This window comes from Lithobates pipiens, unplaced genomic scaffold (genome assembly GCF_037356315.1).
Source record: "Lithobates pipiens isolate NorthernLeopardFrog02 unplaced genomic scaffold, aLitPip1_a1.2 Scaffold_18, whole genome shotgun sequence".
NCBI classification, from domain to species: domain Eukaryota; kingdom Metazoa; phylum Chordata; class Amphibia; order Anura; family Ranidae; genus Lithobates; species Lithobates pipiens.
This window is the reverse complement of record NW_027507758.1, coordinates 4,473,042-4,497,761: the sequence shown is the minus strand read 5'-3', so window position 1 is coordinate 4,497,761 and position 24,720 is coordinate 4,473,042. Positions and strand designations below refer to the sequence as shown.

The 24,720-nt window shown below is 50.8% G+C and overlaps 1 protein-coding gene across 1 annotated transcript in view; it reads right to left on the bottom strand.

Annotated features, from left to right (window-relative positions):
• LOC143986956 (uncharacterized) overlaps positions 1-24,436 on the bottom strand; it is a 99,403-nt gene extending 74,967 nt beyond the window's left edge. Inside the window, exon 1 of the mRNA XM_077485371.1 lies at positions 23,823-24,436. Coding sequence (XP_077341497.1) covers positions 23,823-23,891 — 69 coding nt within the window. The 5' untranslated portion in view covers positions 23,892-24,436. The remainder of the gene's footprint in view (positions 1-23,822) is intronic.
• Between the last annotated feature and the right edge of the window lie 284 nt (positions 24,437-24,720).

Here is a 24,720-nt window from a genome sequence, read left to right as displayed (position 1 = left end):
CTCATCTGTATCTAAATCAGAAGACCACCAGGCCTCGTCTGTATCGAACTCAGAAGACCACCAAGCTTCATCTGTATCTAAACCAGAGGACCACCAGACATTGTTTGTATCTAAATCAGAAGAACACCAACCCCCATCTGTATCTAAATCAGAAGACCACCAAGCTTCATCTGTATCTAAATCAGAAGACCACCAAGCTTCATCTGTATCTAAATCAGAGGACCACCAACCCCCATCTGTATCTAAATCAGAGGACCGCCAAGCTTCATCTATATCTAAATCAGAAGACCAACAAGCCCCATCTGTATCTAAATCAGAGGACCACCGAGTCTTAAGCCTCAAGACTCCAATATAAATTTTTATTTAAAACCTTCTCAGCCATGACAAGCAGAGGGCTCCCCCCCCCCCTTTCAGGTGGAGGCATGGTGGAGATGAGCATTAATGACTAGGCCTCTCTTAGCGAACCCCTAACAACGTCCTGGGAGTCGTCCAGTCAGGCTTCGTGAGGTATTTAAATGGCCTTCACCTTTAGCATGGGCATTATCCAACTTCCGTCAGAGCTGCACACCCCCGACCTGCACAGGCAGTGAAAGTGAACTAACCCTTTAAGTGCCATAGATTTGTTCCTCTGTTATGACAGGTTCTCTTTGGAGTCGGTCAGCGATTTCATGGATGGACGCGGCTCCGGTTGGATCTCACCCCTCCCCCCCCCAAACTATTGGCTCTGCTGCTTATGAAAGCTTTAAATTACATTTTATCCCGATGTTGGGGGAGGGGAAGGTGCCGGCCAAATAAACTTCCTCTCTCTAAATAAATCTCTTCATTCACCTGAACGGAATATTTGCCGCCAGCGGCGAGGTGACGGTTAATGGGGCCGAATCCAATCAGGACTGATGAGGTGTCTTCGCGCCGAAAATGAGGTTTCTTTCCGATGAAAAGTGCCGGCTTCGCACGGCCGTGGGGGATGGAAAAGCTGGAGGTGGCGGTGGGAAGCCCTGACGCTTGGCACGCTGGCAGGGAAATGAGGTTTGGATGGCACAGCACCAAAAGGTTTCCTCTGGTGTCAGAGCGAAAAAGTGCCCGGCGGAAAACGCGCTCTGGGAATTTGGCGCTGACGAAGTTGGGGGAGGGGTCCTCCTCGCATGTTAAAGGATGACTCCAGACAAAGAACTACATTTATTACACACTGTGAGCTTCTCACAGTGTGCATTAGAAACCGCGGTATGTCAGATAGAGCCCCGCCCTCATTTCCTGGCTGCAGGATGTCTGGCATCATCTAGCGCTTTCCTCCCCAGCCTGACCGTCCCTGGCCCCACCCCTTTCATTCATTGGATTTCAGTTTTGTCAATCATGGAGGCTCAGTGTCACATGTGGGTGGTGCCCAGGAAGATACAGCCTGCCTAGGCTCACTCCTCCAGACCGACACCCTGATATTTGCATAACTCCACCCAAGAGACGGCCCACTGCTTGCATTGAGGGTCCCTGAGAGGAGTACTGGGGGGGGGGGGCTGTGATGATTTCAAGAAGCTTGGTACAGCCCCCTGCTGGCCCCTCCCACCAGCCATGACCTGCCCCCTGCTGGCCCCTCCCACCAGCCATGACCTTCCCCCCTGCTGGCCCCTCCCACCAGCCATGACCTGCCTCCCTGCTGGCCCCTCCCACCAGCCATGACCTGCCTGCATTGCATAGAGAAGCACAGAGACCTGGTGAAGATGTCACTGGGTCTAAAATAAGGTAGGTAATAAAAATGTAAAAGGTTTTATTTCCAAATCAATAGTGTGTGGATGAGAAGGAAACGAAGGAACCAAAGATAAAATATAGGCAGAATGTTACCCATTAGTCCTGACATAAAGCAGATGTAAGTCCTTGGTTTGCTAAAGCCCCGCATATCATAGACTGCTAATTATCACAAATCCTTGTTTTACGTCTTTTTTTTTTCATATTTTCTTGCATCTCAGTGCTGTTGATCTCGGGCAGCCTCTTAGCAGCCACTTCCCATCCCCATATACATCCGGTGATGTCACGTGTGCGATGTAACGGAGGCTTTTAGTCTCCATTAGAAGCCTGAGGAACAGGGTGACAACACAAACACCTGTCCGGGGGGGCTTCAGGAGTGGCGAGTGGGGCAGCAGGACATAAGAATTGTTCTCAGAGGGGAGTTGTGGGGGGGGGGGGGGGGGTTGTTAGGGGTGGTGATTCAAGTGAATTTGCGGCTTGGAAGGGGGATTTTGTGAAAAAAAAATTGATACGGTAGATGGGGGGTTGAGGGCTGAAGGGGATAAGCATTGTTCTAGGAGGGGAGATTTTGGGGTGGGGGTGCTAGGGGTGGTAATTTGCAGTGGCGGCTGGTGCTCAAATTGTTTTTTGGGGGGGGGCACAAACAAACTGAAAAATACTGAAACCTCCCCCCTCCCATCAATTGCAGCCTCACTGTGCCCATCAAATGCAGCCTCACTGTGCCCAAACGCAGTCACTTGTGCCCATCATATGCAGCCACTTGAGCCATCATATGCAGCCAATTGTGCCCATAAAACGCAGCCACTTGTGCCCGTCATATGCAGCCGTTTGTGCCCATCATATGCAGCCGCTTGTGCCCATCATATGAGGCTGCTTGTGCCCATCAAACGCAGCCACTGTGCCCACCGATCCCCACCCACTCGCGTGGCTGGTGCAGAAAAAAAGTACCACCCCCTCCCATCCCCGCAATAGGAATCCATGCGTCTGGCGTCCTGAAAGGGGCCAGGTGCATGGATGGGGGGGGGGTGGCACCCGCCCACCCACAGTGCCACTGGTAATGGTGTGTAACAGGGTGACAACACAAACACAGTTCAGAGACGGGGACAGAGCATGGTCACCAGGGCCAGGACGGGGGGGGGGGGCTTCAGGAGGGGCGGGTGGGGCAGCAGGACATAAGAATAGTTCTAGGAGGGGAGTTTTGGGGGGAGGGGGTGCTAGGGGTAGTGATTCGGGTGAATTTGCAGCTTGGAAGGGGGATTTTGTGAAAGAAAATGTGATATGGTAGATGGGGGGGTATTGGGCAGCAGGGGGTAAGCATTGTTCTAGGAGGGGAGATTTTAGGGGGGGGTGGGGTGCTAGGGGTGGTAATTTGCAGTGGCGGCTGGTGCTCATATGCAGCCACTTGTGCCTATCAAACGCAGTCACCTGAGCCCGTCATATGCAGACACTTGTGCCCGTCATATGCAGACACTGTGCCCATCATATGCAGTCACTTGTGCCCACCGATCCCCACCCACTCGCGTGGCTGGTGCAGAAAAAAAAGTACCACCCCCTCCCGCCCCCGCCATAGGAATCCATGCATCTGGCGTCCTGAAAGGGGCTGGGCGCATGGATGGGGGGGGGGTGGTATCCGTGCGCCCACAGTGCCACTGGTAATGTGGGTGGATTTGTGCTTGCCAGAAAGGTGATATGGTAGATGGGGAGGGGAAATTGGGGGAGGTAGGATTTGTGCTAGTAGGGGGCATGGGGGAGATCTGTACTGGAAGGGGAAATTTGAGGGGAACGAGGATTTTTGCTAGGAGGGGGAGAGAGAAGATTTGAGCTGGAAGGGGGAGGGGGCAAAGAAGGGTAATTTCAGCAGGGGGGTAGATTTATTTTGGTAGCGTGGGAGGGAAATTATGCCTGTAAACATACAGATTAGTGCTCGATTTTTATTTTGGGGGGGATTTTTGCTGACACATAATGCTCATACATCTCCGGGGGGGGGGGGCGTAGCAGTTTGACATGTTTGCCCTGGGGCTGTAGATGACGCTGTCCTGGCACTGGTTGTCACCCCATAACAGGAAGTGCCTAACCAAGGACCTCCATGGCAGGATCACATTATGGTGTAAATACAGCACGGCAAGCAGAGATGGGAAGATGGAACCCAAGAAACATCTTTCCGGAGAAGATTCCGGCAATGTGTAGAGAGAACACCGGATCCTCTGCCTTTCCCACACCGGAATTCCCTCCAGAAAACAAAAAAACAAAAATACAGGCTCCTTCCAAGTGGGGGGCAGAGCGCCGATCATCACCCCTCCGATTCCCAGGACGGCGGTGACCCCCGGATGCGGCCGGACGGACGAGGTTTACTGGCTGCAGCTTTCCAGGAAATCTGGACTCGCCGGGCCGGGGGGATGAAAGGATCAGTTCTGGCTCAACATTGATAGAAAAAGCCTTTCCTGGGGACAACGCCTGTGAGTGGGAGTGACATCAGAATGAACCGGCTGCAGGGGGGGGGGGGGGAACAATCTGAGGAGGGTCAAAGGGGAACTCCAGACAGCCGGCACAGTTCAGAGATAGGCAATATGAATAAAAATAAATAAATAAAAACAGCTTAAAGCGGAGTTCCAATAAAAAAAAAAAAGAAAAAAAAAAAAAAGAGGGTTTCCGCTCCCCCCCCCCCCCAAAAAAAATGACATGTGAAATGTGGCATGTCAGGGGGTCGCCTTCACTTAAAGTGGAAGTTCCATTTTTGGGTGGAACTCCGCTTTAACTTTTTTTTTAATCTTTGGATGACTCGACTAAGATAGGACATTAACTATAGTGAAGAATCCCCCCGACCATTGTCTGTACACCCTTCTGCCTTGTGATGGCGCTATAGGACAATGAACACCACATAGAGAGGGGCAGGAAGAGTTTTCACCCCAGTGTGGTGGTGTAGCTGCATCAGTCTATCGGAATGAATATTAAATATGATAAATAAATTATATATATATAATTTATTTATCATATTTAATAGATAGAAGAAATGTCACTGAGGGGTGTACTTACTTTTGTCAGATACTGTGTGTGTGTGTGTGTGTGTGTGTGTGTGTGTATACTACACACACACACACACACACACACACACACACACACACATACATACATACATACATACATACATACATACATACACAGTATCTGACAAAAGTAAGTACACCCCTCAGTGACATTTGTGTAAATCTTTTCTTCTCTCTTTTCATGTGACAACACTGAAGAAATGACACTTGTCTACAATGTAAAGTAGTGAGTGTACAGCTTGTATAACAGTGTAAATTTCCTGTCCCCTCAAAATAACTCAACACACAGCCATTCATGTCTAAACCGCTGGCAACAAAAGTCAGTACATCCCTAAGGGAAAATCTCCAAATTGGGCCCAAAGTGTCAATATTTTGTATGGCGGCCATTATTTTCCAGCACTGCCTTCACCCTCTTGGGCATGGAGGTCACCAGAGCTTCACAGGTCACCACTGGAGTCCTCTTCCCCTCCCCCATGATGACATCACCAAGCTGGTGGATGTTGGAGACCTTGCGCTCCTCCACCTTCCAAGTGAGGCTGTCCCACAGATGATCAATAGGGTTTAGGTCTGGAGACATGCTTGGCCAGTCCATCACCTTCACCCTCAGCTTCTTTAGCAAGGCAGTGGTGGTCTTGGAGGTGTGTTTGGGGTCGGTGCAGCAGGCGCTGTCCAGCCTGACCTGCCCCGTGAACAGAGAATACCCAGAGCGGAGCTTCAGCCTGGGATGGGGGTCAGGAGGAGGCAGGTAAGAGGAAGAGTGGGAGGAGGCCAAGTCGCTGCACCATGGGCCTTTGGGTGGTACTTGCCCCCCTGGGCCAAAAGTTGCCCCTGATTGTATGTGATGGAAAATGTGAAAACAAGTAATAAATCAAGATTTGCAGTGGTGGTTGTAGATGTAGACAGAGTCTCGGGTGGCCTGGTCATGTGACGCGGACTGTAGGGCGCTGCATTGTGCCGCCATGTACGGCTCCATTCAAACAAACAATGGCTGACATCAGCCGCTCACAGACTCCTTATATTCTGAGGACAAGGCCCCTTGTAGAAGTTCCGCAGACACAGGTCGGTGTTTGTCTGTTTGTCAGACCCCTCACATGAGAGATCAGGCTGACTGCAACAAAGATGCGATTATTCCCGGACGGAGTGAAGCGATCACTTCAGCGCAGTCAGATAGCCGGGGTCCTAAGATGGGATAAAATGGGGAAAAATGCCTGAAATCTCCCATTATTGTCTCTGTACAAGAAGTCAGAGCAACAGCTAAGTGTCATAGATCCAAAGAGAGAGTCCTAGGAACAGCCAACATGTGTACGGGGCACACCGGTCTTCTTTGTCAGGGCTGAGGCTCAGTTCAGATACATGTGAGCGCATTTGCACTGGTATGTCAGCCCATTCATTTCAATGCACTGCCTTACCTGTGAGCCCAGGGGAAAGAAGTCCCTGACCCCTTTTTTGTAAATTGCACCGCACTGAGCCACATGGTGCTGAGGTACTATGTGATGTGATGCGTGCAGACATGCACTGTGGGTGCAAGTGCATGGCGCTGCCATTAAGAACTAATAGCATCCCCCCCCCCCCCCCGTGCATCTACTACCAAGCCTAAAGGGTGCTAAATCATCATTTGTGAGCAGACAACCTAAGGTGACACACATAAAATATATGTTATACTGTATGGATCACCACACAATGGAAATGGTGAGTCTTCCCAACAGGGACCCAGGGGAGGAGTGTCTCCCCAACAGGGACAGAGAGGATGAGTCTCCCCAACAGGGACAGAGAGGATGAGTCTCCCCAACAGGGACAGAGAGGATGAGTCTCCCCAACAGGGACAGAGAGGATGAGTCTCCCCAACAGGGACAGAGAGGATGGGTATCACCAACAGGGACAGAGAGGGTGGGTCTCCCCAGTGGGGACACAGAGAGGGTGGGTCTCCCCAGTGGGGACACAGAGAGCGTGACTCTCCCCAGTGGGGACACAGAGAGCGTGACTCTCCCCAGTGGGGACACAGAGAGCGTGACTCTCCCCAGTGGGGACACAGAGAGCGTGACTCTCCCCAGTGGGGACACAGAGAGCGTGACTCTCCCCAGTGGGGACACAGAGAGCGTGACTCTCCCCAGTGGGGACACAGAGAGCGTGGCTCTCCCCAGTGGGGACACAGAGAGCGTGGCTCTCCCCAGTGGGGACACAGAGAGCGTGGCTCTTCCCAGTGGGGACACAGAGAGCGTGGCTCTTCCCAGTGGGGACACAGAGAGCGTGGCTCTCCCCAGTGGGGACACATACAGAATGGGCTTTGCCCAATGGGGACACAGAGCAGGGGTCTACCCAATGGGGACACAGAGAGCATGGGTCTACCCAATGGGGACACAGAGAGCATGGGTCTCCCCAATGGGGACAGAGAGAGCATGGGTCTCCCCAATGGGGACAGAGAGAGCATGGGTCTCCCCAATGGGGACACAGAGAGCATGGGTCTCCCCAATGGGGACACAGAGAGGATGGGTCACCCCAGTGGGGACACATACAGAATGGGTTTTGCCCAATGGGGACAGAGAGCATGGGTCTCCCCAATGGGGACAGAGAGCATGGGTCTCCCCAATGGAGACACAGAAAGCATGGGCCTCCCCAATGGGGACACAGAGAGCATGGGCCTCCCCAATGGGGACACAGAGAGCATGGGCCTCCCCAATGGGGACACAGAGAGCATGGGCCTCCCCAATGGGGACACAGAGAGCATGGGCCTCCCCAATGGGGACACAGAGAGCATGGGCCTCCCCAATGGGGACACAGAGAGCATGGGCCTCCCCAATGGGGACACAGAGAGCATGGGCCTCCCCAATGGGGACACAGAGAACATGGGCCTCCCCAATAGGGACACAGAGAGCATGGGTCTCCCCAATGGGGACAGAGAGGATGGGTCTCCCCAATGGACACAGAGAGATGGGTCTCCCCAATGACACAGAGAGGATGGGTCCCCCCAGTGGGGACACATACAGAATGGGTTTTCCTCAATGAGGACACAGAGAGCAGGGGTCTCCCCAAGGGGACAGAGAGGATGGGTCTCCCAATGGACAAATAGAAGAGATGGGTCTCCCCAATGGGACACAGAGAGCAATGGGTCTCCCCAATGGGGACACAGAGAGAATGGGTCTCCCCAATGGGACACAGAGAATGGGTCTCCCCAATGGACAAATAGAGAGCATGGGTCTCCCCAATGGGGACACAGAGAGAATGGGTCTCCCCAATGGACAAATAGAGAGGATGGGTCTCCCCAATGGGGACACAGAGAGCATGGTCTCCCCAATGGGGACAGAGAGGATGGGTCTCCCTAATGGGGACCAGAGAGGATGGGTCTCCCTAATGGGGACACAGAGAGGATGGGTTTTCCCCAATGGGGACAATTCCCATTGGAATTAATTGCTCCACAATGCATCTGCCCGCAGGAAGAAATAAACGCAAAGATACCCAAGAACGCACGCCTGTCTTTTCTTTACTCTTGTGTGCATTTTTACAATTTTTGATTACATTGCATTTTTTTTTCTTTTCATGAAGGTAAAACACCCGGAGGCGTTCTGCCAATTCATTTAATAGACGCCATTCTACAGACTGGAATCCTTTGGCCAGTTTTCAGTATTTATTCCCAAAGTGACCGGTCTTCCTATAGATTGCTCTCCATTCCCGGCACGTTAATGAACGAGCACTCAGCTGCTGGAGCGTGACACAAATAAAAGGCGATCTAGTTTCAGCGCTAATCCATACGACTTGTATAAACCGCGTTTATCTCGCATGGCCTCCGGCGGAGTAATTAAATTGTAATCTATTTCAGGCAGGTATGCATTGTGTGTCTCAGTAGCTGTCCTGCTTATCTAAAACCGATTCACCTGCCGCTTATAGCCAATAAAAACGTCTTCCTACGTGCCAAGAATCACGCCGCGCTCCTAGGTGAGGTCACGGCGCAGAATTTCAACCGAGGAAAAGGGACAAAGGTCAGCGTCTTCCCGAAATTGTCACTTCCTGGACCGACACAGATCGATACAAATTGAATAAACCTGAAAGTTTGATACAAAAAAAGGTCAATGTATTTTCTAGTGAAATGGTAAATATAGAGCCTCGAGTGTGCCGCCCTGAAATAGGATAGGCCGCATTCTCAGTGATGTCATCGCTCTCTAGCGATTGGTATGGCTGCATTCTAGTGATGTCACTGCTCTCTAGTGATTGGATAGGCTGCATTCTCAGTGGATGTCATCGCTCTCTAGTGAATGGATAGGCTGCATTCTCAGTGATGTCATCGCTCTCTAGCGAATGATAGGCTGCATTCTCAGTGATGTCATCGCCTCTCTACGGATTGGATAGGCTGCATTCTCAGTGATGTCATCGCTCTCTAGCGATTGGATAGGCTGCATTCCTCAGTGATGTCACCGCTCTCCTAGCGATTGGATAGGCTGGCATTCTCAGTGATGTCACCGCTCTCTAGTGACTTGGATAGGCTGCATTCTCAGTGATGTCATCGCTCTCTAGTGATTGGATAGGCTGCAGTCTCAGTGATGTCACCGCTCTCCTAGTGATTGGATAGGCTGCATTCTCAGTGATGTCATCGCTCTCTAGTGATTGGATAGGCTGCATTCTCAGTGAGGTCATCGCTCTCTAGTGGATTGGATAGGCTGCATTCTCAGTGATGTCACCGCTCTCTAGTGATTGGATAGGCTGCATTCTCTGTGATGTCATCGCTTCTCTAGTGATTGGATAGGCTGCATTCTCAGTGATGTCACCACTCTCTAGTGATTGGATAGGCTGCATTCTCAGTGATGTCATCGCTCTCTGTGAATGGATAGGCTGCATTCTCAGTGATGTAACAGACTTTTAGTAAACACTCAGTAACATGACTATCCTAACTTTGCTGCAACTTTAAGAAAAAGCAATGACATTACAATCCTGATCGGAGTTTGGGATTGGTGGCGACACCTCGCTGTAGACCGGACCCTGGAGAGGAATCAGAGGAGAAGAAGCCATATTTTCCTACATGGAGGATAAATCCTGTAAGTACAGAGTGTGGACGCCAGGCCCCGGCAATGGCTTTCTGGAAACCCAGCTGGAAAATCAATGATTTATCACAGATGCACGGCTCTGTCCCGGGTATTGACGCTGATCTGACACTCCCTCTAACAGTCGATCAGCTTTGGTGAGGAAAGTAAAGATGGAATTTTCAGACTCTCATAGAGAGAATGCCGATGACTCCTCACTTTTCATATCCCGGCCTTTCAGCCAATGGGTGCCTTAAAGGAGAACCCCGGGCTGGACAATAAATCCAGTGTGAAAACCCACTTATCGTTCCGCTTTTTATATTTACAAGTTGTGTTTTGGGGGGGGGGGGGGGGCTGGAACTGGGATGAATTCTTCACACAATATATCACAATTCCAGCCATTGCACACAATGCGGTTCTCTCCAAAAGTGGAATTTTAAAGTGGGTCTCTATAATAGAAGAGTCATAATGCTCAGCTTTCCAGCGCCTTGTGTCTCCAGCCTCCCCACAGTTCCAGCACTGCAGCGTCCATAGGACTCTATGGGCTCATTTACACCAGATACAAACGCAGTACAAACTCATATGCAAGAAAAATGATTGGATGCAATGAGCCTCATTTACACCCCTGCAGTGTTTTCACTAAAAACTATGGGGTGTGTATGCTTTAACATTTTTTTCTATTATTATTTTATATATTTTTTTTTTTACATTTTACTAAATGTTTTTATATTATTGCTATCATAAGACAAAATAAAACCCCTATTTTATAGCATGGGGAGGTGACGGGTCCTCTTTATGGAGACATTGGGGGTCTGTGAGGCCCCTAATGTCTCCACTGCCCTCCAATGTAGCTTATGGAGACCCTTATGTAAGGGGGGACCCTCATGTAAGGGGGCACCCTCCCTGATGGGGACCCTCATGTAAGGATGGACCCTCATGTAAGGGGGGACCCTCCCTGATGGGGACCCTCGTATAAGGGGGACCCTCCCTAATGGGGACTCTCATGTAAGGGGGGACCCTCCCTGATGTGGACCCTCATGTAAGGGGGGACCCTCCTTGATAGTACCTCTCACATAATGGGGATCCTGATGGGAACCCCCACAAAGGGGGGAGATCCTCACGTAAGGGGGGGGACCCTGATAGGAACCTTTTTGTAATGGGGACACACCCCGAGGGTGACCCTTTTGTAAGGGGAGACCCTGGTGGGGACTTTGACATAAGGGGAAACCCTGATGGGAACTCTCCCTGATATTGACCCACATGTAAAGGTGGGGGGGGGCCTCCCTGATGGGGACCCTCATGTAAGGGGGGTCCTCCCCCTCCCTGATGGTACCTTTCACATAAAGGGGATCCTAATGGGAACCCCCTCAAAGGGGGGGGTCCTCACGTAAGAGGATCCTGATGGGAACCTTTACATAAGGAGAGACCTTCACTGATGGAGACCTTTATGTAAAAGGGAGAACCTGATGGAGACTTTAAGGTGGGGGGGGGGGGGGGGGCTCTCTTGTAAGGGTGGACTGTCATGCTGAGCGCACACATAAAGGGGAAACACCAACATAAGGGGGGACTCTGATGACAACGAGAATGAAGAACAATGGAGCTTTGAGTTTTTTTACGAATGCAGACAACTTAGTTTCAATCTTCTTGTAACCACGATGCAAACAACAGAAGGCAGAAGGTGAGGAATGAAGACATGTGATGACTGTACAGCCCCCGGTCATACTACATCTAAGAGAGCCACATTTCCTGGTCTGTGACGTTACATGGACTGACCCGGGACACAGCCAACTTTACACTTCATTTGAATGAAGCATAATCCCACCAATTTTATGAACCTCAAATCAGCGGGTGACCTGGATCATGAACCAAGGCTTATGCCAGGTTGGGTAGTGTTCTAGTCCCCCTCCAAGATCAGCAGATGACCTGTAGTCTGTGCTGGATGGTGCTTTGTTCCTACTCTGAGATCAATGGGTGACCTGGTTGGGACCTGTGGCCGATGCTGCGTAGTGCTTTGGACCTCCTTCTAGATCAGCCGGTGTCCTGGTTGGGACCAGTGGCCGATGCTGGATAGTGCATTGGACCCCCTTCAAGATCAGCTGGTAAATAGTGCTCCAATTCTCCCCTAAGATCAGCAGGTGACCTGGTTGGGACTTGTAGTCTATGCTGGATGGTGTTCCAATCCTCTAAGATCAGCAGGTGACCTATGCTGGATGGTGCTCTGGACCTGAACTGAGATCAATGGGTGACTTGACTGGGACCTGAGGTATATGATAGATAGTACTCTGGTCCTACTCTGAGATCAATGGGTTTCCTGGTTGGGACCAGTGGCCGATGCTGCGTAGTGCTTTGGACCTCCTTCTAGATCAGCCGGTGTCCTGGGTGGGACCTGTGGCCGATGCTGGATAGTGCTTTGGACCTCCCTCAAGATCAGCAGATGTCCTGGGTGGGACCTGTGGCCGATGCTGGATAGTGCTTTGGACCTCCCTCAAGATCAGCAGATGTCCTGGTTGGGACCAGTGGCCGATGCTGCGTAGTGCTTTGGACCTCCTTCAAGATCAGCCGGTGTCCTGGGTGGGACCTGTGGCCGATGCTGCGTAGTGCTTTGGACCTCTTTCAAGATCAGCTAGTGTCCTGGTTGAGACCTGTGGCCGATGCTGCGTAGTGCTTTGGACCTCCTTCAAGATCAGCTAGTGTCCTGGTTGGGACCAGAGCCCGATGCTGTGTAGTGCTTTGGACCTCCTTCAAGATCAGCAGATGTCCTGGTTGGGACCTGAGCCTGATGCTGGATAGTGCATTGACCTCCTTGAAGATCAGCCGGAGCCCTTATATAGACCTGTGGCCTTTCCTCGATGGTGCTCTGGTCCTCCCCTGAGATTAGCAGGTGATCTGAAAATAGCAATCTAATCCTGAACAGGGGTTCTAACCCCTCTACACTATTCAAAACTGAAAAGGTTTTTAAGGTGTTAATACATTTTATGGTAGAGCCATGGCTTCTCGTGTTTTCTCTTAGTCCCCCTGCAAAGTCCCACAAATACCTAATGCTGCTTCCTTTGATGAGATGGCAACGATGCTGCACTGCTACTGAATTCAGAGGCAGAGTTGCCACTGTCTTGTGGGTGGTGCCCGCTTGAACTGCGCTGGGATGTGAAGATATGGCAGGGGTAGGGTTGCCACCTTTTCTTTAAGTCAAACCCGAACACTTTAGCGGCGCACACCATTTTTTTTTTATATACTTTAAACTATACATATATCTTGCTATTAAATAATATTTCTAATCATATGGAGTTAATAACAAGAGTCCCCCCTTTACATCAGAGTTCCCCCTTTTATAGCTGAACTCGCAGAGTTCCCTTTCACTGTAAGGGGAGACTCTGCAGACTCTGATGTAAGGGAGAACTCTGGGGCCTCTAACATAAGGGATACTCTGGGAACCCTGATTTAAGAGGGAACAATAAGAACTCTGATGGGAGAAGACTCTGATGTAAGGGGAAACACTGTGGCCTCTGCTGTAACATAAGGGATGCTCTGGGAACCCTGATTTAAGGGGGAACACTAAGAACTCCTGATATGGAGACTCTGATGTAAGGGGGAACACTGTTGCCTCTAGTGTAAAGGGGAACTCTAATGTAAGCGGTGCTCTGAGAACCCTGATTTGCGTTAATGTACTTAGAGGCAGGAGAGAGAAGGGGGAGACTTCAGTCACAGACAGGGATGGATGGTGAGCTCACTCACCCCTTAGCAGTAAGCACCTCTCATCCAGATGTATCTGAGGCTGCTGGATTTAAATTTGTGGCCCCAGCTTTCCTTTACTGAGGCACAGCGCCAGGGTTTGGAGTGTGGGCAGACACAGAGGGGTAGGGGTAGGGGTGGGCGTAAGAGGTGCAGATTGAGCCCTCTCTCCTCTCCTGTCTGTGTGTGTGTTTGGGGGAGGGGGTTGTTTAGTGTTGGCTTTTGGCAGTGTGAAAGAGTGCAACAGACACTCTCAGCTTAGACAACTGCAGCCAGCAACCCTGCTGGGAAGCCATAGACCAGTCTAGATAATGTGTCTGGGTTTCAGGCAGCCTGAAACCCAGACGCATGATTCCAAACCTGAACTGTCCGGGTGAATCCTGGACAGGTGGCAACCCTAGGCAGGGGGCGTGGCCATCAGCCTTTTGGTTGGTCATCAGCTACTGCCCGCCCCTAGTCCCGCCCCCTGCTTTCTGGACGGACAGCACCGACTCTGTTGCTGAATCTCCCCCATTGTGAGCTGCAGTGTCTGGGAGGGGGAGCGCGTGAGACAAAAGGGAAGGAAGATTTTAGTGCATGAGGATTGTGCAACATAAAGCAACCAGATCTGGTATATGTATAGCGTGTCATACGGGAGCCTTTACTTTATCTGAGGTCCATGGCGCCTTTATGGTCAGTAACCAATTATCTCTGCTTTCTATCAGGCAGATGTTGGAGCCGAGGAATGGAAGTTTCGCTCAGAAGTCTCCTCGGTTTTTGCTTCACAGAGGTCCCTTGAGATGACCCCCGAATGAATTTCCGAAGAGCAAATAATATTATAAGCAGCTGCTAAGTCAGGCTGATTGCAGAGCTGAAGTCATGAATGGCCCCCAGTGTGTGTGGAATTCACAGGCCTCTGATGTCCTGCACATTCTCCGCGTGTCGTCATGGGTCGCAGGGTCAGAAAATCGCACTGGAGTACAATGGAAGTCTGTTCTACACACCCATTGTGGCTCCGGACTCGCCAACCTACGGCCAAAGTCCTACAACCCAGTCCACCATGCATCGTATTCTACGCCGGACCCGTCTGCATCCCATTCAGATCACTGTGAAGAGCATGGCGGGGCAATAAAAGAAACATTCAGAGCATCTCTGAAACACAAATATTAGTATATAGTGTGTCGCTTTAGAGACCCTGCATAATACATAGATCTGGCTGCATATACACATCAGTGGGTGGCGGGAGCTCCTAAGCCAACTGCATGCACACCGTGCACTCCCAGCACAGTGATGGAGATGACAAAGACAAGGCTGGGTCTATAGTACTGATCTACAGCTCCTGATCATGTGACCACTGTGACAGCCAATCACAGTGGTCACGTGATCTGACATGCTGCTACCCATGGGGTGTCAGCAGTATCCCACCTGTGTGTGTGTGTGTGGAGGGGGTGTCAGCAGTATCACATCTTGGGGGGGGGGGGGCTGTCAGCAGTATCCCACCTGTGTGTGTGTGGGGGGGGGGGGGGGGGTGTCAGCAGTATCGCATCTTGGGGGGGGGGGGGTGTCAGCAGTATCCCACCTGTGTGTGTGGGGGGGGGTGGTGTGTCAGCAGTATCACATCTTGGGGGGGGGGGGGGGGTGTCAGCAGTATCCCACCTGTGTGTGGGGGGGGTGGTGTGTCAGCAGTATCACATCTTGGGGGGGGGGGTGTCAGCAGTATCCCACCTGTGTGTGTGGGGGGTGGTGTGTCAGTAGTATCACATCTTGGGGGGGGTGTCAGCAGTAACCCCCCGTGGTGTGGTTTCAGTATTATCCTGCCTGTGGGGGGTCAGCAGTATCCCACCTGTGTGTGTGTGTGGGGAGGGGTGTCAGCAGTATCGCATCTTGGGGGGGATGTGCCAGCAGTATTCCACCTGTAGGCTGTCAGCAGTATCCCACTCGTGTATGTGGGGGGGGAGGTGTCAGCAGTATCCTGCCTGTGTGTGTGTGGGGGGGGGATGTCAGCAGTATCGCGTCTTGGGGGGGGGGGGTTGTGTCAGCAGTATCCCACTTGTGTATGTGGGGGGGGGGAGGGGGTGTCAGCAGTATCCTGCCTGTGTGTGTGTGGGGGTGTGTGGGGGGGGATGTCAGCAGTATCGCGTCTTGGGGGGGGTTGTGTCAGCAGTATCCCACTTGTGTATGTGGGGGGGGAGGGGGTGTCAGCAGTATCCTGCCTGTGTGGTAGGGAGGGGGGGGGGGGGGTTGTGCCAGCAGAATCCTGCCTCTGTGTGTGTGGGGGTTGAGGGGGTGTCAGCCGAGTCCCGTTTGGGGGGAGGGGTGCCAGCAGTATCCCGCCTGTGTGTGTGTGGGGGGTGGGGGTTGAGGGGGTGTCAGCAGTATCCTGCCTGTGGGGGGTGGGGGTTGAGGGGGTGTCAGCAGTATCCTGCCTGCTGTGTGTGTGGGGGGGGGGGTTGGGGGTTGAGGGGGTGATCGGCAGCATCCCGCCTGGGAGGAGGGGTGTCAGCAGTATCCTGCCTGTGTGTGTGTGGGGGGGGGGGGGTGTGAGTGTGGAGGGAGGTGTGTGTGTGGGGGGCAGGGATATGTGAGGGGGGAGGGGGTGTGTGGAGGGAGGGGTGTGTGGGGGCGGGGATGTGCGAGGGGGAGAGGGTGTGTGTGGGGTGTGTGTGTGTGGGGGGGGGGGGGGTGGAGAGGGGGTGTGAGAGGGGTCCCGCTTTTTCACTACATACAAAGTACATGAAGAAGAAACTTCACCATCCACACCGACATGCCCCTCCCCCGCTGCTTCAAATTATCTGGAGCAATGCGTTTCTGTGATGCATTTTGAATGCGGTATGCAGGAGCCGGATGGAAACAGCGGGAAAAAAAAAATCAGCAAAAACTGCACTCTTACAGCGCCTTAGGCAGCTGCCTCATGTGTCTAGCAGCCCATATACATGTGCGTTGTGGCGAGGCCCATGGGCTGATGCTCCTCCCCACAAACACAAAAACGCACGCACTCTGTGCAGTATATTGCAGTGCGGAATGGTGCCCCAATGCATTGTACAATAGTAGAACGCAACGCAAAGCGGTCCCGCAGGGATTTTCATTGGCTGCCCTTTCATGATAACGCATGTGTAATAAACGCATCGCCACAGAAGCAGTGTGAAGGGGTCCTAAGGCTGCGCTCATACTTGTGCATTTTGGGAACCCGTGCAAAATTGCGCGCTTTCCTGACACGTGCGAATACTCAATACTCAAGTCATTAATTCAATAATAACACCCCCATACAATTGCTAACGCGCACGCCAAAATGCACCGAGCGACAGCGCCATGCGTTTTGGTGCGGCTTCATTTTGCGTTAGGCCGCGTACACACGCGGGGACTGTTCGCCCAACTTTGTCCGCTGAGCAGTGTTTGGGCGGACAGTCCGCTCGTGTGTGGGCGTTCAGCGGACAGTTTCAGCGGACAGTTTGCTGAACAAGGTTTTTCGGAATTTCCGAAAAACTGTCCGCTGAAACTTGGTTTCAGCGAACAGTCCCCTCGTGTGTAGGCTTGTTCGTCAAACTAAGTTCCGCGCATGCTCAGAAAGGATTTTCACGCCGAAAGTTATAATGCAGTGTATAGGACGTCGTATTTTTCGTCCCGTCGTACGTGCCGTTCACGTCATCGCGCACGGTTTCAGCGGACTGTTCGTACGTCGTGTGTGGCCATGTCCGTCCATGCTAATTTTGAGCGGACTGTTTGCCGAAACTGTTTGACGGACAAAGTTGGGCAAACAGTCCCCGCGTGTGTACGCGGCCTAAGAGTCGCGGACTTCTTGTTCCATCGAAATGAATGATCTTCCCTACACGTGACGCACAGGGAATGCACAGCAAACGTGTGTGTGTGCGCTCCGTCACGCTCCGCGCGCGCCTGCATGGTGTGGGGGCGGAGCCTTCGCAGGCCCCTCGTACATTTTGTGTCACCCAATCCCCGGGGGCGAGTCTTTCCAGAGCGTAGCTACGCCCCCGGCGACAACGGCGATTCTCTGCATCAAAAGAAGCGATCGATATCGCCGTCGGAATGAAACGATCGCAAGTCGTCACCGACAATTTGCAGTAAAAGTGGGTGTGGCTACGTATGCATTTATACGGTGAATGTATATAAAATAAGCGCAGCGCTAATAAAATAGCAACATTGCAAAATTTACAAAATTTCAAGTGAAAAATAAGATAAAAAGAAAAACAAAGGCAGAAACCCAGTCCATGAGCGCAGTGCTAATAAAATAACAATACGGTGGGTGTGGCTATGTACGCATTTATACGGTGGGCGGGGCAGTTAATGGAGTGGGCGTGGCTAAAACCCAGAGATAGCTTGGCCTGAAGGCGCCCGCCGTCACATGTCAGTCCTGTTTGTTGAACGGCCAATAAATGGCCAATAAACTGTCACCTGACATTATGTAACATTTCTAACTAGAAACAATGTATCCGCCGCGAATCGCATCTACAGAATCACACCAGGAAATGAAAGTATCTAAAAAGGGAAACTTTATTTTTATTTTTTTTCCTTTGTGCTGGATAGAGTGCAGAGGGATTAGACCCCCTGTCAGTTTTTATTGCAGTCTGTGCCCCCCCCCCCTCCCCGTTAGGAGTTTCCCCTTTATATTTGTCCTGTTTACTATTATCGTGTAAAGTAAAAGAAAATCCCCAGAACAGGAATCATCCAATGGGGACACTAGTCCAGGGATTCCCTCACTTTGGAGGGATTTCCTCTCACTTCCTGCTTTGGCTTTGGGACAGGAAGTGAAGAGAAATCTCCCCAATAAAATTTTTTTTACTTTTTTTTTTTCTGGATAGGTTTTATAAACAGAACGTAAATTTTTTATTCGTTTTTTTCAAAATTGTCGATCTTTTTTTGTTTATAATGCAAAAAACAAAACGCAGGGGGGGGGGGTAAATCTTCTGAAGTTGTTCGTTTTTTTTTTTTCAATTTTGATTATAGTGGTGAGGGATTAGAACCTCTGTTGGGTTTTTATGTTTTTTATTGCAGTCTGTGATCCTGCTGGGGAGATTCACTCTCTCTATTGGTCCATGATGACTATTATCACAAGTGATGGGAAAATCCAAAAATCTGAGTTGTCACCAAAACAGGAAAAAGAGGGGGAAATCTTCCAATGGGGTGACTTTCACACGATAAGCCCGATCGGATCCGTTTGTCAGTTTTTCAGGCCATTGACTCCTATGGGCAGGTGGATGTCACTGACACCCGCACCCATCCGATCCGATCCAATCAAAACAGACGGCAGGCGAAACGTTCAGCTATCCATCTGGCAACCTTGCAATCGGGAGCTTTCCGATCATGTGACCATTGTGACAGCCAATCATGGCAATCACATCATCAGAAGCACCCCGTCAGTGGTGGCTGCTGCTCTAAACTTTTTTTTGGGGGGGGGCAAAACCCCCATTGCTCGGTCGGTCGGTTGGTCCACCCCCCGGTCACTCGGTCGATCACCCATCGGCCCTGCACTTACCCGACCCAGGCCATGGGTAGCTTCAGCGGCTTACCCCTGCGTCTCCTCCTTGGCGCCTCCCCCCACTGCTCAAAGGCCAATACGGTCGCTTCTCCTCTCCGCCAGTCCGGTCTTAGGACCCGCTTCCTGATTGGCCGAGAGGAGAAGCCCATAACGAAAATGAATGCGCTAATGTCACACAAGTGGATGGGCTCGGGGGGCGCAGAGCACTGTGCCCGAGTCCATCCTTTTTTGAAGCCAATTAGAGCCTCGGGATCTAATCATGTGCTTCGAAGAAAAAAAGAAAACCCCATTGGAATCCATGCGTCCGGCGCCCTGCATGTAAATTGGGGGGCCGGGCGCATGGATCTGAGGGCAGCGCCCCTATATGGAACAGCCGCCACTGAACCCCACCTCACCGCCCCGGCATCAGAAACCTCTTAAAAGGCCGGCGTCAACAAGTTAAGCCAATAAAGTGAGTTTCGTGTAGCATTCACACCCTGTAAAAGCGTGCAATTTTGTGCACGCAGTTACGAAACGCTCCTGTTGTGCTCGCGTTGTCGTCCATTTTTAATGGCACTCTGTTAAAAGGGGCAAAAAAGATGGGTGTTTGTCGCATGAATAAAAAAAAAAAAGGTGTTAAAAGATGGCAAAGCACGCGGTCAAAAAACGCACAAAGCTTGACACTGGAAAAAGGTGGGGTGAGCTGCTTTTCATGTTTATAGCGCATAGGGCAGACAGTTGTAATCAATGGGGTGACCTACACATGTGGCACAAAAAAACGCAATTTTGCGCGCATTTACAGAAACGCAAAATGTGAATGCGGCCTCAGGACCCATTCACACTGTTGGTTTACTGCATGCGTTGGTGCGATTCGGTCCTTTTCATTCTGGATCGCACCCCCCTTACCCAGCGTACCTTGGGGACGCGTGTTGCGGTGCAGCTCAATGCCATAGCGTGCGCTGCAAAACTGCTGCATATGCGATTATTGCTGTGTTTTGCACTCAAGTGGATGGGCTGCCCCAATGCAATGCGTATTAATGCGCAAAACACAATGCACATGTATTTACCGGAAACCGCGGCAGACCAGGTTGCTGTGAATGGCCCCTAAAAGAATGTTTAAAAAAAAAAAAATCGCGTTCGCGCGTTCTCTACCGATCGCGTAGTCGTTGTTCAGACTCCCTAGTTTGGGTTTTCATTATACTGTAAAATAAAGATATCTGTGTGCTAAATCAATAACCGATCGATTAATGAGAAGCTATGGACATCCACGAGCCGCGACGCAGAGTGCCTGCCGCAGTGATGTCACCGGTTCCCAGTACAGCGATAGGCTGCCTATCTCCTGGGAATGTGCACGTCCATAATTTCTTGGTTTATAAAAAAAAAAAAAAAAAATCGGAGCTCTTCTCCGCCATACACACCGCAGAGCATCCAATCACGTCTCCCGCTGAGCGAAGGGACCCTCAATACAGACTCTTCGTGACTCGTCTGCCCCCTGGTGGTAGAACGCATAGAATGTCCCCACCATGCCAATGGGAGAATTTAGCTGCTGAGCAAACAGAACTCTTGCAATATTTACCAAAAAACAAGAACAAAAGTAACTCCCGCGTGTAGCGAAGGTAACCCGAATTCCAATCTATAATCCACCGCAGAGCAGCACTCAGACTGGGAAAGGGAGAGCCAATCAGTGGTGCTGCAGGTCACATATGCAGTCAAGAAATTGGCAGACAGGAGGAGAGACCAGCAAAGGTGAGCTCCTCCCCTCACCTGCTGCTGCTGCTGTTCCTTCCTTTGTCCAATCACAGGCTGGGGGGCGGAGAGCTGACCAAACTGCATGGGTTAACTGCACTAGGGAAGAGTCAGGTCACCGGCCCGGCCGTGCCGAGCTCTGTACTGGGCGGAGCCAAATATTCATCCATTGGCATCTCTTATCTATGGATTTGCCTGAATGTCATCTTTTGCAGATTGTATTACATGATATATTTATTATATTTATTATATATATGAATCTGTTGTCAGATTATTTCAGGACTTTGTTCCTATTGTAGGGAACACTAATGGGCCTCTATTCATAATTCACATAATGAAAGAAAACAAAATATTAATTAGAGGCCTAAAGGTTGCAGGAGCCTTTCAGAAATGTAGATCTGTTTCTACTAATTAATGCATTAAAGCAGAACTCTGACCAAAACAACAAGAAAACGGTCATTCTCCTTTAATTCTGCCACTAGATGTCCTCGGTCTGACGACCAGTAATCAGTCATCCCGCTTCATCCCGGACCAGCCCCCAACCTGTGACTGGACAGTGAAAGGAGAAGCAGCTCAGGGATGAGCTCATCGCTCTGTCACTCTCTGCTCTCTCCTCCTATCGGCATGCTTCCTGTCAGCACATGAACTGATTGGCTCCTTGTACTAGGTCTTCCTCTCAAACCCAAGCCATGTTGTACAGGGGACTGCAGGAGGCGCATACAAGGTCCCATTAAGGTACTTACACGAAGGTCACAAAAAGGTGTTGTCCGAAACGCACCTCGAGGGCCGGGTACAAATGGCAAAAGAAGCCGTATAGCGTAATTCCGTGTATTTATTGTAAAAAAATCTGGAGTTACAGCCTGTGGGACCACAGAGCCCAGCGGTCCTCGTAACGTTTGCGCTCTTCTCAATAGGATTCCGGGATTTCTGATGGCCCAGTGAGGACAACGCAGGCCGCAGTGATACAGCCAGTGGGACTACAAAGCCCAGCCACCCTCTCAGAACGCATCCGACTTCTGTTGTGGGAGTCCATGCTCTCCGGTGAGTGAGAGGAGCACACGGGGGGAGCACACATAGGGGGAGCACACAGAGAGGAGTAGAGAGAGGGGGAGCACACAGAGGGGAGCACAGAGAGAGGAGCACACAGAGAGGAGTAGAGAGAGGGGGAGCACACAGAGGGGAGCACAGAGAGAGGAGCACACAGAGAGGAGTAGAGAGAGGGGGAGCACACAGAGGGGAGCACAGAGAGAGGAGCACACAGAGAGGAGTAGAGAGAGGGGGAGCACACAGAGGGGAGCACAGAGAGAGGAGCACACAGAGGGGGGGCACCAATTTTACACTGATGTAAAGAGGGGAGCACAGAGAGGGGGGAGCACACAGAGGGGGAGCACACAGAGGGGGGAGCACCAATTTTACACTGATGTAAAGAGGGGAGCACAGAGAGGGGGGAGCACACAGAGGGGGGAGCACCAATTTTACACTGATGTAAAGAGGGGAGCACAGAGAGGGGGGAGCACAGAGAGAGGAGCACACAGAGGGGGGAGAACAGAGAGGGGGAGCACCAATTTTACACTGATGTAAAGAGGGGAGCACAGAGAGGGGGGAGCACAGAGAGGGGAGCACACAGAGGGGGGAGCACACAGAGGGGGGAGCACACAGAGGGGGGAGCACCAATTTTACACTGATGTAAAGAGGGGAGCACAGAGAGGGGAGCACAGAGAGGGGGGAGCACACAGAGGGGGGAGCACCAATTTTACACTGATGTAAAGAGGGGAGCACAGAGAGGGGGGAGCACACAGAGGGGGGAGCACCAATTTTACACTGATGTAAAGAGGGGAGCACAGAGAGGGGGGAGCACAGAGAGAGAGGGGGGCCACACAGAGGGGGGGGGCACCAATTTTACACTGATGTAAAGAGGGGAGCACAGAGAGGGGAGCACAGAGAGGGGGGAGCACACAGAGGGGGGAGCACCAATTTTACACTGATGTAAAGAGGGGAGCACAGAGAGGGGGGAGCACACAGAGGGGGGAGCACCAATTTTACACTGATGTAAAGAGGGGAGCACAGAGAGGGGGGAGCACAGAGAGAGAGGGGGGCCACACAGAGGGGGGGGGCACCAATTTTACACTGATGTAAAGAGGGAAGCACAGAGAGGGGGGTGCACACAGAGGGGGAGGGGGGCACCAATTTTACACTGATGTTTGTCTTGGCACTTTATACTGCGCATCCGATTAGGTTGAAGTTGCACTGGAAAAACCTCCCTGGATTCACATGAACTTTAATAAATACTATATTATAATTATTATTTGTTTATTTTTTTATTTTGTATTTATTTTTTGTTTAACACTTTTACACAGTCTATCTTGTATTTTATCTTTATAACCTTTTTTTTAATTTTTTTTATTTTTATTATTTTCTTCTTCTTCTTTTTATTTCTCATAAAAGGTATTTCTAGTTTCTAGTTCAAGTCCAGTATGAGTGAAGCCCACCGGCATGCCCAGCGCAGGCGCCCCCCCCCCCTTCCAGCTCTGCGCTGCAGCTCTTCTGTTGCACTTCAATTAGGACCGGGCATGGGTCAGCCTTTCAGAGAAAAGTGCTCAGTGGGTCCTGGAGAGGCCTACTCAGCCCTCGAAAAGCCTGGAAGATTACAACAGATAAGCAAAAAAAAAAAAAAGCAAAGCAAGGCCTCGTCCTCCTTCCTTCCAACTGTGTTCAGCCACCCGGCCTCTCCTCACCCAACGCCGCCTTCACCGCCCCAACCAGGTATTCTATCCGAGAATGAATAATGCAAAAACGCACGCAGCGGGGCCAGCATGGCGGCTAATTATAGCCCTGCTCATCATATTATTAGATTGTAAGCTCTTCTGAGCAGGGCCCTCTTAATCCTCTTGTATTTTATTGTATTATAACTGTATTGTCTCCTCTTTATATTGTAAAGTGCGGCGTAAACTGTTGGCGCCGTATAAATCCTGTATAATAATAATAATCATATAGAAGACCATCAGACCTTGGAGACCTCCAGGCCTCCTCCTTCTGCTCTCCCCCAACCTTCATAAAAGCAAAAAAAAACTTAACAAAAAAAGTCAATTTGAGTTTTTTCGAGGTTACCTTGAGTTGGTAGGGTTGGATCTCGCTCAGGCTTTGGTTCCGTAACTTCTTGGTTAGAACCTTCAGCATTGTACAGATCCCGAGGAGGAGGAGGAGGAAGGGGTTAAACTCTCATTTGCACACGCACTCACACACGCTTACACACACCGAGAAGAAGGAAAAATTCTGCAGGCTGTAAAAACCTCCACAGGCATTTAATTTTTTTTTTTTTTTAAATATATATATTTTTTTTTTTTTGTTATTTTTTGGTCTTTTTTTTTTTTTCTTAGGCTTTTCCGGTTTCGAATACAAAAAAAAAAAAATGCTAAAAATAAGAAAATAAAATTAGGTGAAAAGCGAAAAAATTAAATAAAAAAGTTGCCGGGTTTTCGGGTTCTGGGAGAAGGCGTGCAGCGGCGGCGGCGGTGCCGGACCGGACTGGGTTTTACGTCGGGGCGCCCCTTGGCTTACATCACCCCCCACCCCCCCTACTTGGTGCTCAGTTGTGGGCTTTAGGTTGTCCTGGGAGTGGGGTGGAAGTCTCCATTGCTTCTCACTCATGCACACTCCTAGCACACACATTCACACACACACTCTGCCTCTCTGTCTGCAGGGCTCTGTGCAACTTGTAACAAAACACAAGGGCCCTCGGCGCTGCCCTCCCATTGGCTGACTCGGGGGAAAACTGTGTCACTTTTTTTTTTTTTTTTTCAGGAGGCCGGCCCTTTATTTAAAGGGAAAGTGATAGCAAAGCTGGGCCAGGCGTTCTGCAGAGAGATGAAGTTCAGGCCCTCCCCCTCCTTTCCTGTTATACTCAGGGATGGGGGGGGGGGGGTAAGGCTGCACATTGTCATCAGGGGAAATAAGTTCAACTCACTAATATATATATATATAGAGACGAGGCGCAACTATGTAACCA